The 13,204-nt window shown below is 40.6% G+C and overlaps 1 protein-coding gene across 4 annotated transcripts; it reads right to left on the bottom strand.

Annotated features, from left to right (window-relative positions):
* Positions 1–729: 729 nt before the first annotated feature.
* On the bottom strand, positions 730–12,859 carry vwa7 (von Willebrand factor A domain containing 7). Of its 4 annotated transcripts, none has more exons than XM_039821041.1 (18): positions 12,506–12,859; positions 12,253–12,289; positions 10,704–10,982; positions 10,262–10,495; positions 9,578–9,674; positions 7,690–7,824; positions 7,321–7,516; positions 6,968–7,137; positions 6,391–6,503; positions 6,175–6,291; positions 5,007–5,225; positions 3,556–3,688; positions 3,242–3,394; positions 3,051–3,143; positions 2,630–2,913; positions 1,935–2,071; positions 1,684–1,843; positions 730–1,526 (listed from the first exon to the last, which is right to left on the bottom strand). In XM_039821041.1, exons 3-18 carry the CDS (start codon positions 10,977–10,979, stop codon positions 966–968), a joined length of 3,078 nt encoding a protein of 1,025 aa, XP_039676975.1. In that variant the 5' UTR covers positions 10,980–10,982; positions 12,253–12,289; positions 12,506–12,859; the 3' UTR covers positions 730–965. The 4 variants fall into 4 exon arrangements, with proteins under 4 accessions (XP_039676975.1, XP_039676992.1, XP_039676983.1 ...); XM_039821058.1 differs by having other exon boundaries at positions 2,807–2,913; XM_039821049.1 differs by having other exon boundaries at positions 7,690–7,821.
* Positions 12,860–13,204: the final 345 nt, after the last annotated feature.

The following is a 13,204-nucleotide window of genomic DNA, read 5'->3' as shown; positions in this document are numbered from 1 at the left end:
AGAAACAGGCTTTCTTTTACTGTCTCTAGAGTTAGCTAGCTGACATGCTCTACATCTGAACTACTGAGCATGTGCAAGTGCAATCAAAGATAGTAGTGAAGAAGAAGATGAAAAGAGGTCTCACTCTGTATCTAAAACAGAAACCAGGTGAAAAGAGGATCTGCAGCAGTGAGAGAGAGCTGTGCAGTACAACAAAAATATGGTTTTTTTGAAAATTAAACCATGTAAACCTATTCTGGTAAAACCTTAAAATACAGTTATGAACCTGAAAATGAGCATAATATGGGCGCTTTAATTATTCCGATTATTATATCTTCATCATCATTTATATTTATTGTGTTGTATCTGTTCTTACCTGCTGCTGCATTTTATCTCACATCCAGCCTGATAAATTGACCACATGGGTGATAATAACCCCTGTATGATAAAGAATTATTATTTTTTTTATTAAAGTTTATAAAGATATTTATTAAAATATGTTGTGGATGTGTGTAAGACTGTAACAGTCACACTGTACACAAATGCATGGTTGTTAATCTCTTTTTATGACAATTTCCAAAGTTGCTTTATACCTAGTGTCCATTAGGTCCATTAGGTTTGCCAAAATGTATTATTTCCTTGCTGAACAAGTACTGTCCAAATTCTTCCCTCCATGGCAGTAATATATTCTGTGTTATATCAGATGTTATAAGCCCAAGAAGTTAAATCTGCAAATAATTAAAGTTATTGACAGTCATTCATTCTTTATTCAGTGCACCATCTTTATAAATCACAGTTGCTATATGCTAACACAAAATCAGCACTTAAGAAAGACTTCCTTGCATAAGGGAAAGATATTTGAAACTACATTTTATTTGTCTCTGTCGTCCAAAAAGGAACAAGTTTAGTATTTTTTTTAGAATCTGGAATCCAGTGATCAACACATAGATTAGTTTGGCCTGCAAAACATTTGTAATCACATCGACCTAAAGCAGAGAAGACCACAGCAGAACCAACAACAGGGAAAAGACGCCTCTGAGTGTAATCTGTCTAGCTCCATTGGTTTCTATACTCCTGTCTCTTAGCTGCCTCTGCTGGCCAGATGTTAGATGGCAGCGCTTCATGTTTCCAGCTGTGTCCCACACCAGAAGCTCAGCCCGAGCAGAGCAGCAGCTGGACGTGTACCTCACCCACAGTGGCTGAGATGAGCTGGGTGCCCATTCAGATACATTCAAAGGTGGTTCTCCTTTCTCTAATCTGGCTTTGTGGCGGTGGTGATGGTGGTGGCCTCCACTGGTTGTCGTGTCCCTGTGTGCCTGTTGTTGATCTGGGTCGGGCTGGGCCTCTCCCAGGCTGTCCTCTGTGGGTGGGGGACTGTGGAATAAAGTCAGAATGCCTTCACCCTTCTGTAGCTGGAGGGCAGCGAGCCCAGAGCGCCCCCTGTCTGACACGACCAGAGATACGCTCCAGCTAGACTCGTTACAAATGGAAGGACAGGTAGACTGTACTCGCGCTGCGGAGCAGGATGGTGGGGACGTGTCAGGATCCTACAAGAGAAAGAGGAAGTGATGTCAGTTGTACATAGAAAATTCAATGAACAGAGTTTAGGATGATTAAATGATCTGTACGTAAAAAAAAAAATCCCAATAAAAGCAGACTCACACAAATTCACTATATCGTATCAGTTTTTTAGTCAATGCTCACCGGGGGGACAACAGTCAAGTAGGCCACTGCGTAATTTGAGTCTGGAGAGTCAAGAGCGTGCACCGTGAGTGTAAGCGTGACAGTAGCTCCTGACTGAGCTGCGGCAGGAGTGAGGAGGTCCACCTGGCCACGGAAAGACCCTTGTTCGGCAACATGGAACCTGAGGGACAGACATTTCCCTGTAGGTCAAATTATATACAACATTGTCTTTTCTTATATTACATTTAATCATTTATTTATTTTTGCTCTACCTGTGAGGTCCTTTCTTATGAAGATATCCACAGTCATCATCGGCACTCAGACTGAAGAGTCGGGCAGGGCCATGGTTCAGGATGTCAAAGTCCACCATTGTGCTGTGACCGGGTACCAGGCGAGGGACAGACAGCACCTGAAGAGATAGAGAGACACACAAACTATGACATATTGTCACAACAACGGACAGTTGATTTGAGGTACATCAATGTAAATTTGGATTATTCAGAAAAAGTTGTATGGAAAGCTGGTAAAGGAAAAGCCATATTTGGACATCTTTGAAAGGTAAGTTATTTTAACTCCAGCTGAAAATGGAGCACAACCAGCAGTTTGGCTGTTATAGTGCAATAATTGAGTTTTGTCCACTTGGCGGCAGCAGAACAAGCTGTAAACACAACACCAACATTAGTATGGTAGCAGAAGTGCATACATTAGTCTCCATTCACCTGAGGAAAATATCTGGCTATTTAGCTGCTAAATGGTCTTCGACTGCATCTTCACCTGTTAGTCGCTAACCTTTCTGTCTTCTGTTTGGTGCTGTGCAAGGAGTGCTCAGTTGGTTTATCACAGCTTTTTGTTGTTGCTGAAAACAGCTGCCTGTTGCATCTGGAAATGGCTGAACCAAAACAGTAAAGCTAAGGGCCATTAAATCAAAATGAGCTAAAGAAGCAGCCCATGTCTTGTTCAGCATTACCTGTATCTGAACGTGAGTGGGCTGAACCATCTCCGTGGAAACCCTCTCCAGCTTGTTACCTCTGCTGTCTCGGCCTGTTAGTCGAACACAAAAGGGGACTCTGGGAATAACCTCCACCCATCCCACCAGCTCCGCTACAGAATAGGATGATGAAGAGGAGGACGAGTTCAGCATCACCTGCTGGAGGTTCTCCCTGTCAGCTCCCAGCAGCGTCACGTGACTGAAAGATGGCTCCTCATCCGGAGCCAGGTCTGTCACAGTCAGTACCAGAAAGGCAGGAACACCTGGGAAATCAAATAAGGAACAAGGCAGTTTTGCCATATGGCAGGCACATTCCTGGTTGTGAGACCTACAGTAGGCTACCGTACACTGTTACTGATACATCACTAATTATATTAGGAAAGAAATCACAATCTCTTACCTGCTACTGGACTACCCTCCACTCTGGCCAGACCTGGGTGTGTCTCATTGTTAACTGTTGCAAAGTAATACAGGAAATCTATACTGCTGTCACCTGGGGGTGCAGAATAAAAGACAAACAGTTGCCTCTTTTCTCTGTTCAAGTGCAGGTAAATAAGAACTAATGTGTCTAACGTGTTCTTTATCTTTTACCTATCACATTGAATGTGAGGTGTCCGTCATTCTTGGCTTGGAGTTTCCACTGGCCTGGCTGTATAGGAGAGAGCAGGCTGATGCGGTACAGACCCTCAAAGCGTTCCAACTCTGCCAGAGGGCCCTCCTCGCTCAGCAGAGACTGGCTTTGTTCTAACAAGTAGAGGAAGATTAGCACTTGGTATTATGTTTTTTTTATCAAGTGCAAAGAAGAGTAATGGTATTGTAAGACTGTAAGAACAAATTGCAGTTGAAAAAAACAACAACTAATGCCTCGATATAGCTTCCGTCAAATGCTTATACCTTTGCCATACCTGATGGACTGGTAAGGATACACTCTGTCAGGATGCCAGTGACATGTAGTGTGACGTTTTTTACTGAGCTGTCAACTCTGAAGGAATGGGAGGACATCAACTCTTGGTCACTTTCTACATGGAAGAGGGTCACCTGGGGAGGAAGGAGAAAGATGTGCTTAATTTTCTATTATATTTCTATAATTAAAATGGATCACAAAATGCAACTTGTATGTAAAGGGGTCTTTGGCAGAGACAAACAGATAACGAATGAATGCATTATAAAGCATTTTAGTGTTTTTCAGCTCATTGTTTTTTTTTTTTAGACCACAGGTTTACTGTTTTGCTTCTCCATCACAGCTCTCAACCTCATTTTAAGCTGCACCAGAAAACTGTTTTCAGCACAAAAGCTTAAACCTCTCTGTACACTACCTGCACAATAGGTATGATTGACACAGGGTTGACCTGACGTTTGTACATAACTTTGGGTTAGCTGTTTGAGTTGATTAAATGATAATTATGATTGAATTGCTTGAGTTATGGAGAAGGGATAGGACCATATTTATTGTAGATTGAGACTGTTATATATTTACTGTTATTATTATAATTATTTTTTTAATTATTACATGTATTAAATCAAATCAAAAATCAATACTGAAGTTGGCAGCTAGCTGGTGAACATAGTGGAGCATTTAGCAGCTAAAGAAAAATATATTTTTCTCAGGAGTTGGTGGAGACCAAAAACAAAGCCAAAAGGAAAAAGAATATTAGACTTATGTTCATTAGGTGGACAGACACACAACTCTAAATTAATGATAATCTTCTTGAATGTGTAAATATGCATCTGTTGAACTGTAGTTTGCCATACAAACTTTATATGGTGATTGCATGTCAATTAACATCTTATTGCCACCAAAAAGGGAAAACAGTTAAAAACAGGCTCAGTTACTGGGACCCTTACAATGGGTTGCAAGATAAATCTGAAGGTTTGTAAGATAATTAACAAGGTAGGAACATAATTTTTTCGGACTTTCCTTTATTTGCTGTGTTTTAAGTGTTAACTGTTTAAAGCTATAGTGCGTAGTTTCTGTCTGCCCCATGAGGAATTCTAAGTAATGACAACAAAACTGTTGGCGCGTCCACATGACACAAGCCCTCCCATGCTCCCACCCCTCCGCCATGCAATTGCTAGTAGCCAAGGAGGACACGGAGGATTAAAAAAACATGATGGACTCTTTAGAAGAGGTAATTATCTTCACTCGATTTTCTGCGCGTGAAAGTCGCCGGACAGCATCAATTTCTGAACATTCTGAGAAATACAGAGTTGTGTGGAGCTGATAGTCTCAATTAGCTTTGTAGCAACTCATTTGGCAATGGCTTGAATGTAACGGGCGTTCATTAATATAAAAACGTAACACACTAAAGCTTTAACATGTTGATGACCAGCAAAACAAAGGACCTTGCTCATGTACCTTGTCAGCAGCTGTAATATCCTCCACTATCGTAGAGACCCTGCGGATGTCAGAGTTGGTGGTGAATATTGTCAGTCCTCCTGACAGGGAGGACAGGGAAGAGTAGAGAGAGAAACGATCAGGGGACAAAGGTTCACTCCTTCTCCTCCTTTTCCTCCCACTCCTCTTCCTTTTGCTCTCTGATGTGTAGTTTGGGTCTTCAGTTAGGAGAAAAGTCACCTGTGGGAAAATCAGCCCATAACATGACCAATGTTTGAGCTATATATATATATATATATATATATATATATACAGTACAGGCCAAAAGTTTGGACACACCTTCTCATTCAGTGTGTTTCTTTGTTTTCATAACTATTCTCACTGACGGCATCAAAACTATGAATGAACACATGTGGAATTATGTACTTAACAAAAAAGTGTGAAATAATTGAAAACATGTCTTATATTTTAGATTCCTCAAAGTAACCACCCTTTGCTTTTTTTGATAACTCTGCAAACCCTTGGTGTTCTCTCAATGAGCTTCATGAGGTAGTCACCTGAAATGGTTTTCACTTCACAGGTGTGCTTTGTCAGGGTTAATTAGTGGATTGTTTTCCCTTATTAATAAAAAAAGCAAAGGGTGGCTACTTTGAAGAATCTGAAATATAAGACATGTTTTCAGTTGTTTCACACTTTTTTGTTAAGCACATAATTCCACGTGTTCATTCATAGTTTTGATGCCTTCAGTGAGAATCTACAATGTAAATAGTCATGAAAATAAAAAGGAAACGCATTGAATGAGAAGGTGTGTCCAAACTTTTGGCCTGTACTGTATATATATACATATACATATAGGTTTCATTGCAGTTCCTTTGCTGTTGCAGTTTCTGTCCACAATAAATGCACAGTATGTAAGACACAAGATGAGTGCGCTCATTAAGTCAAGTATATAATTAGTATCTGCAAAACTTCTTCTTAATTTAATAATCAGTTGAACTGTCATGAATTATTTCAGTTGTCATCAGGAGAAACATTTGTGTGATGTTACATTCAAATGTGTTTTATTTACATGTAGGCTTTCCAGCTGAAAATCTGAAAATGTCCCCATAAATTCCAACTGCATGTGTGAAACACTGAAGATATTGTAGCTTTTATTAGAGAGGAATTATCTAAAATAATCAAACCTTACCTTGCTCTGTTTCTCAAGTGCGAGGGCCTTCACCACATCAAACAAGTGGGCATCTTTAGGGGAGGCATCAGTGAATACAAAGATCTCTGACAGTGGTGGACTGTGAGTGAGCGCCAGCTAAAAAACACACACAGCAAGACGGGAAATTAGCTCTTCATGTGTGCTTGTAATTCTTATATTGTACATGTGTTCACAAGAAGGAACATCTAAATTTACCTGAATAGCAGAGAGGCACATCTCTGGTTCATCTCCTCCACCCAGCGCCATCAGGTTCTCCATGTGCTGCATAAACTGGTTTGGGTCATCGGTCTCATACACTGGTCCTACCTCTGCAGAGTACAAAAGATAGAAGCGATAGGTAGCTCTTTAAGCAGAAATAACAGGAGATCTATAAGAATGGTAACCATCACATTGAACTATTGAAGTGTAGAGTGAAGAGTTGAAGCTTAATTTAATTGCTAAGACAAAAGTGAGAGGGCCTTACACCCTATTTAAGGGAATAGTTCCACATTTCGATTATTTTTTGGGCTTTTTTTAATTGATAGGACAACTGTAGACAAGAAAGGGGGGAGAGAGAGGGGGACGACGAGCAAAGGGCCGCCGCAGGTTGGAGTTGAACCCTGGCCACTGCAGTAAGGACTGAGCCTTGATACATGGGGTGCACGCCCAACGAGGTGAGCTACCAAGGCGCCCCGGAATAGTTCATCATTTTGGAAATACACTTATTTGCTAGCTTTTGCTGAAAGTTAGATGAGAAGTTTGTCTTGTCTTTACGGTAATGTTATACCATCACCTGGGTCATGGAAGGGCACAAGTAGAAAGGTGCCAGGCTGCCCAGGGCTGCCGGCTCGGCTCTGGATGATGGAGTGGGCCCTGAAGCGAGCCGCAGTGATCTCCTCAAACATGCTGCCTGTAGTGTCCATGACAAACACCAATGCAGGGACCTGCTTCACACTGAAGAGCCTGTCGAAGGAAGTTTAGAAGGAAATAAAGACATACTTCATAGACTCAACAGCTGAAAACCGTTAAATAATATGTTATGTTACTTAACTGAACAACTCCAGGGTTGAATACAAAAAATTAACCAATTAAGGTAAGCTGAATGTGGGAAATACAATTGCCTGTAAAACAGTTGTCAAAATCTACCTGAGAAAGGTTTTATGGCCCACAGTGTCTCTGAGGTCTCTCAGTACACTCAGAGTGGCTTCAGTTGCCAAATTGGCAGCTTCCACATGGAGATAATGGTGAGGGGAGAAGAGAGGTGAGGTGCTGTCCTTGTTGATGCCCCCTTTGGCCCCCTTATGGCGACTGCTGTCCAGAATACCTCCATGACTACATTTGCCTGAAAAAGAAAGAGTAAGTAGCTTTAATTCTTTATAGAGTGAGTTTGAAAAGCATAAAAACATTGAAGCATTCAACGGAAAAAAAAAAGAAGCTTTTTAATTCATTGTACTTATTCCTTTGCTTTTTTGGCAGGATTGCAGCTGTTGGTGGCTGAGGTTTTCTCTGACATACCTTGAGGTTTTGTAGGAGAAGTGCTGAAGTAGCCAGTAGTGAGCAGCTGGGTGTCTTGCTGTCTGGTTGTCATTCTTGGCAGGAGGTTGTTTCGACAGGTGGTGCTGAAGCACTCCATACAGGTAGGAGTGTCTTCTGTGGACAGAAAGGAAGAGGGGTGAGTCTAGGATTGTTTGTGAGGTCCAATAAAGCTCCAAATCATTACGGCAGTGGAAACACAAATACTTTGCTGTTATCTTTGTTTGGGTTTGGGGATTTTAAGGCATTTTCTTAAACTTTAGCCCAAGAGGGACTGAAATAAAATGTGGTAAAAATGTATAAAATGTATTCATGAGATTGACTTCCCATCACTCTTCAGGTTATGGACAAGAATGGAATGTGGAAATCAGTAAAGTCAGTGGCGTAGGGTGTGTATGGGATATAGAGGTGTGTATGTGTGATGATTTAAACTTAATTTAATTTAATTAGGACTTTCTCCCTTTTCTGCCTCACATTGACACAAATCCCTCGAAAATGAATTTTTTTAAATTTTTTTCCCCACCTGTTTCACAGATGACATTTTCTTTTAAAGAATTTAGAAAGATTATCTGGGCAAAACTTTTTTCCCACCTGTTCTTAAATCATAAGCCCAGGAGAGAAAAACTATTTAGAACAGACTCAAAAAATGTATCACCAGACTTCTTCTCTCTCATGCGTCTCTAGGGCACCCGTAGATTTGGGCTGCAACTAATGATTATTTTCATTTTCATTATCGATGAATCTGCTGATTTTTTCTCTCAATTAATCGTTTAGTATAAGAAATGGTGAATGTGGCATTCAGATATTGTTACATTTGAGAAGCTGGAGAATGTGTGCATTTTTACTTAAAAAATGGCTGAGACAATTCATTGATTATGAAAATAGTTGCTGATTCATTTTCTGTCGAGTGACTACTACTTAATCAAATCATTCTTGCAGCTCTAACTCAGAATGGCTTTTATTTTAAGCTTTTGTACAAATTGATTTGGGTCATCAACTTTTGTAGGATATTGCTCATTTACAAGGTAAATATACATTACAGATTAGGCTACAGGTCTTGAACTTTGAGACCATCCCTCACTTTTTCACTAGTTGCTTTCAGTGTTCTCCACCCTCCATAAGCCACCTGCTTGCGTACCTGTTTTCCACCGATCATTAACATCCACAGTATTTATATAGTCATAGTTTCCACCGTTTAGTAGCCAGAATGTCTACATTGTTAAAGGTGTGGTTGTAGAACCAGTCAGATCGCTGCCTGTTCTAACTACCCTTCCACTGATCTCTAATCTAATTAGCTTAGCTTGACCTCAGCCTGCCTGGCCTGTGTGAAAATGTAGGACAAGGCCATTACTCTAACAAGCATCCAGAGGCAAAACAAACTACTACATTTGTCAAGGCCATCATCTGTGTTGATGTTGATAATCATGATATACTGCAACAGAAAAAAATGCCTGGACCACAATAAAAAGCCCATGTCAAGAAGCAGAGAATAGAAAGAAAACTATACAAGAACAAATGACTCCAAATGTGGTACTAATCAAATTCTTTGTTCTTATATTTTGATCAAGAGCACAATTAATGTTTCATCTACGAGGAACCCAATTGGAAAAGACCATGTGTCCCTTAGGACTGAGGAATATAGTTGGATACCACAATATTAATAACAGTACACAATCAGGTATGCAATCATATGAAATGTGTAGGAACCCTTAGTAACTTATTTAAGATATCCTAAATAATACCATGATAATATTCTGCTAAATGGTCAATAACCCATGATACTGAATCCTCTCCCAGCCCTGGGAACCCTTTTTAATGCGATGAACCTTTTTAATGTGCTAGTGTAATCACAGAAGAATTGAAGAATTACCTTCAGCAACAGGGATGGCAGGCTCCTCTGGCTGCAGCAGGTGGAGGTAAATGAAGCGCTGGCCCATCTCAACCCAGTTACTGTGGCTGTAGAAGTCCTGGCATAACAGACATTTGAAAGACAAAGCATTACATTTTTGCCAGTGCACACTGATTGAATTTTCATTGCAACTTTTCAGCCATTGCAGCATACGTACAAATTTGTATCCATACAAACGTGAATGAGAAAAGCCACATTTTCAAAATCTCCACTAGTGTTTTTGATCCTGTCCCAATTTCCTTTAACAATATTTTGTCATGAAAAGTGTTGTCAGCTGTAAACATCGTAAGCCGCATGTTACAAACTGATTTCCTTCTGCATTTAAAACCGCTTTTGCTATGTGTGTATTTATGAGTGCGTTAAGACGATTGTTCTCAAATTGTAAATAAAACAATTGTAAAACAAGAAGTAAATGCAGCCTTTATTACCATGGTGGGCTAAAAGTGTCCTGACGTGTGGCACAGTTTTAAATTGGCTCCTTTTAAATGCTTCCTAATTTGAGCATCAGAGTTGATATCACATGTGGTGTCCCTTGAGGTTAGTTTATTGCCAATAATTATCCTTTGTGGCCCCACAACAGGCCAACAACTGGAAGCATGGTATGAACTTCCATGTATGAACTTCCTTAAAATTGTTGCTGTTTACCTGCAGGGAGTGAAACAGCTGGCCCAAGCTGCGACGAGCACTTTGGTACTCTTTGGCCCGTACAGAGAGCAGAGTCTGAGCCCAGATCTGCCGTAACATCCCCATGGCGCTGTCCACACGCTCTGAATCAAAGTGGTACACCGGGTTGGACCTGGTGGAGCTCAGGAAGTCCATGTCCACATTGTACTTCACCACCTCTCCCACAGCTCTCCAGAAGCCACGGCCAAGTTTGGTCTGGGAGGGATACAGGCTGGTTTTTATCATCATCCAAATGAGATGTATTGCTCAGCTATCACAATGTAATATGAAGACAGAAGAAGAGCAAGTGTGACTTCTTTGAAACGGTTTGGGTTTTAATACAATAAAGCTCTCATTAACCCTTTTGTGTAATAGTAGAAAGTTATATACTGAATGTAAAGCCAATATGCTGACATCAGCTCACCTGTTCCTCTGCATGGTTTCCCTGGTGTTTCTTGGTGCTCCTCAGAGTCTCCAGGGTGACATTGACAATAGCCCGCTCTGTGATGTACTGGTGTGTGTGTGAGTCCCAGGACAGCGTTAACACTCGAGACCAAAAGTTGGGGAGGAAGCCCATGCAGGGTAAAGCCAGGAAGAGAAGGTAAGCGAGAATAAACCAGTGTGTCTGCTTTCCACTCACTTCCCAAATTCTTCCTCTGCCCGGTGACGTCATGCTCCGGAGATGGGGTGAGTAGGCCATATCCTAGATGAAATAAAAAATCTGTTTCATAGTCAGTTGCAATACAAAATACACTATTGTATCCGATTTGATGGCATTCAATAGGCATGGCCGATGGCATAGGCCAACTTTTACATTTGAATGTAATGGCTAAGATTTGGCTAATTATTGACCTAACAAACAAATCTTTTAAATCATTACAAAATACATTGTTTTAATATGGTGACAAACAACTGCCATGTTCACATACAGAGAGAGTACTAATTTGGAGTTGTGTCACTGGACAACTGAAAAATGTAAGTCCAACGTTAACTCATATTTTAACTCATATTTTCTACCAGTGCTGAGCAGTCAGCTTATCCCAACCACTTTTTTTTGCTGAAAACAGCTATCTGCTGCTGCTGAACGGTAAAAGTGAACAGAAACCGTGAAGTTGTGGACTGGAAAACCCAAAAATGAGCGAAAACATGCTAAAATGCTCTGTAGAGCTGACGGGATCCTGCAAGGTTAGATGATAATCACCTATGTTTTCATCATTACGAGCACCATCTGTCATATTACACATAGTCAATTACATAACATAACATTACATTACACTTAGCTGGGGCTTTTATCCAAAGCCACTTCCAATAAGTGCATTCAACCATGAAGGTACAAACTTGGAGCAGCAAGAATTACATACAAGAAGTATTTCAAAAAAGCCAAACTACAAAGTACAGCATGTAACATTTAGCTGAACTGAACAATTGTTACCAAATGAGTTCTTAAATAAGGAGTAATACAGAAAGAATTTTCTGCTTGCTAAACGGATGGATCCATGCATTGATCCAACTCCTAATTGTTCAGTGATGTTTTGTCCAAATTTGATCAGTTGGTGTTTGTGCTGGTCATCCATGTGTCTTTTTCTGTCATCACCCACTCCTTTACCCCCCACCCCCCTTAACCTCCTCTCACATTTTTGTCAGCCTTGTCTGTACAGAGGCTACTATTGTTCTTTGTCATCTTTATTCAGATACAATACATGGTTTTTGTTCTCATAGTCTGTGCTTTCACAGAGGGTAGAAAGAAACAAAGCATGAGGCCTATAAAAAACAGCTCCTTCTACTCTGCCAGCCCCCATTCAGCAAAGCAGTTTTAATTGAATGGCGTGGTCTCTTAAATTGAGAGCACAATGACTCTTCCTTTCACTCATTCTGCAGGAGTGATGCAATATCTAAAACTCATACTCTGACTATTAATAAAATGTTTATTGTTTCACATTCCTAACAGGTAGAACTTGTGTAGTGTAATTCACCTTAGGTACATGATCAGCCACTTCTGCTTGGATTGCCCTTTAACACAAGAGGCTTGTAAGTAAAGTGTATAGACCTTATGTTCATATCATCTTCATCACAGTGCAATAATGTCAACTACATAAGAAAGTGCAAACTATTTTGTTCACCAAGACTTTAGTGCAAAATGAGCGTATGATTCATTTTTTTTATTAATTAGCAACTACAAACTTTGCTCAAAGATTCGCTTTCTGCAAAAAATAAAAAATGTCTTACCTTAGTTCATCATGGTAGACTTTTTCTCTTTATATTTTGTTCAGACACCACAGCTTTCAGCAGAGACGTTGCAGTCCTGTATGTGCAGAACACCACGCATGTATGTGCAAAACACCACACCACTTCATATGACCTCGTAGACTTTTACCACAACCTGTCAGAGGAGGAAACTGCACAGTCACTGCATTTCTGTCTGTGTAACAAAATTATTATTGAGTCTTCTTGTCTGTCCTTGGGCTCTTGTCTCTTGTCAGCTCCTCAGTGAGAAAAATAACAAGCATGATATGAAAGGAAGAAGCACTTTGTTTAACTCGGATAAGAGTCTGGTTGAAGCTGAGTGGTTGCTTCTTAGCGTTTGGGGCACACCATGAGGCAGAAGACATCTCGTCATAGCTCCCATACAGCCTTGTGCCCCTCCTTGCCCCCCATTATTGCGCGGTGCATTGATTCACCACAATAGGGCTGCATATATTACCAGCCAGGGTGTTCAGCTTAGGCCTTCCCCAACCCCCCTGTCCTCCATCCATCACTCTCTCTTTTTCTCACAAAACCAAAAAACTGCTTTTCACAACAGTAAACGCAACAACCCCTTCCTCTCTCCCTAGTTACATACATTTCTAACGGCATTGCAAAGAATGGCATCAGTTGCTTGCCAACGCTAGGGACACTGTTGAACTTCAAGTTGTAAAAGAAGAAGTG

Source organism: Perca fluviatilis, chromosome 2 (assembly GCF_010015445.1).
Source record: "Perca fluviatilis chromosome 2, GENO_Pfluv_1.0, whole genome shotgun sequence".
In the NCBI taxonomy this organism is placed as follows: Eukaryota; Metazoa; Chordata; class Actinopteri; order Perciformes; family Percidae; genus Perca; species Perca fluviatilis.
The sequence above is the reverse complement of the archived record's forward strand: the minus strand, read 5'-3'. Positions and strand labels throughout refer to the sequence as shown.

Bases quoted from the DNA above. Each gene is read 5' to 3' on its own strand.
- vwa7 (XM_039821041.1), bottom strand. From the start codon at position 10,979: ATGGCCTACTCACCCCATCTCCGGAGCATGACGTCACCGGGCAGAGGA. The intron at 7,517-7,689 runs GTATGTCAGAGA...TTTCTTTTTCAG, and splicing joins TTCTCCTACAAAACCTCAAG to GCAAATGTAGTCATGGAGGT. The intron at 1,527-1,683 runs GTGAGCATTGAC...TTTCTCTTGTAG, and splicing joins ACTTGACTGTTGTCCCCCCG to GATCCTGACACGTCCCCACC.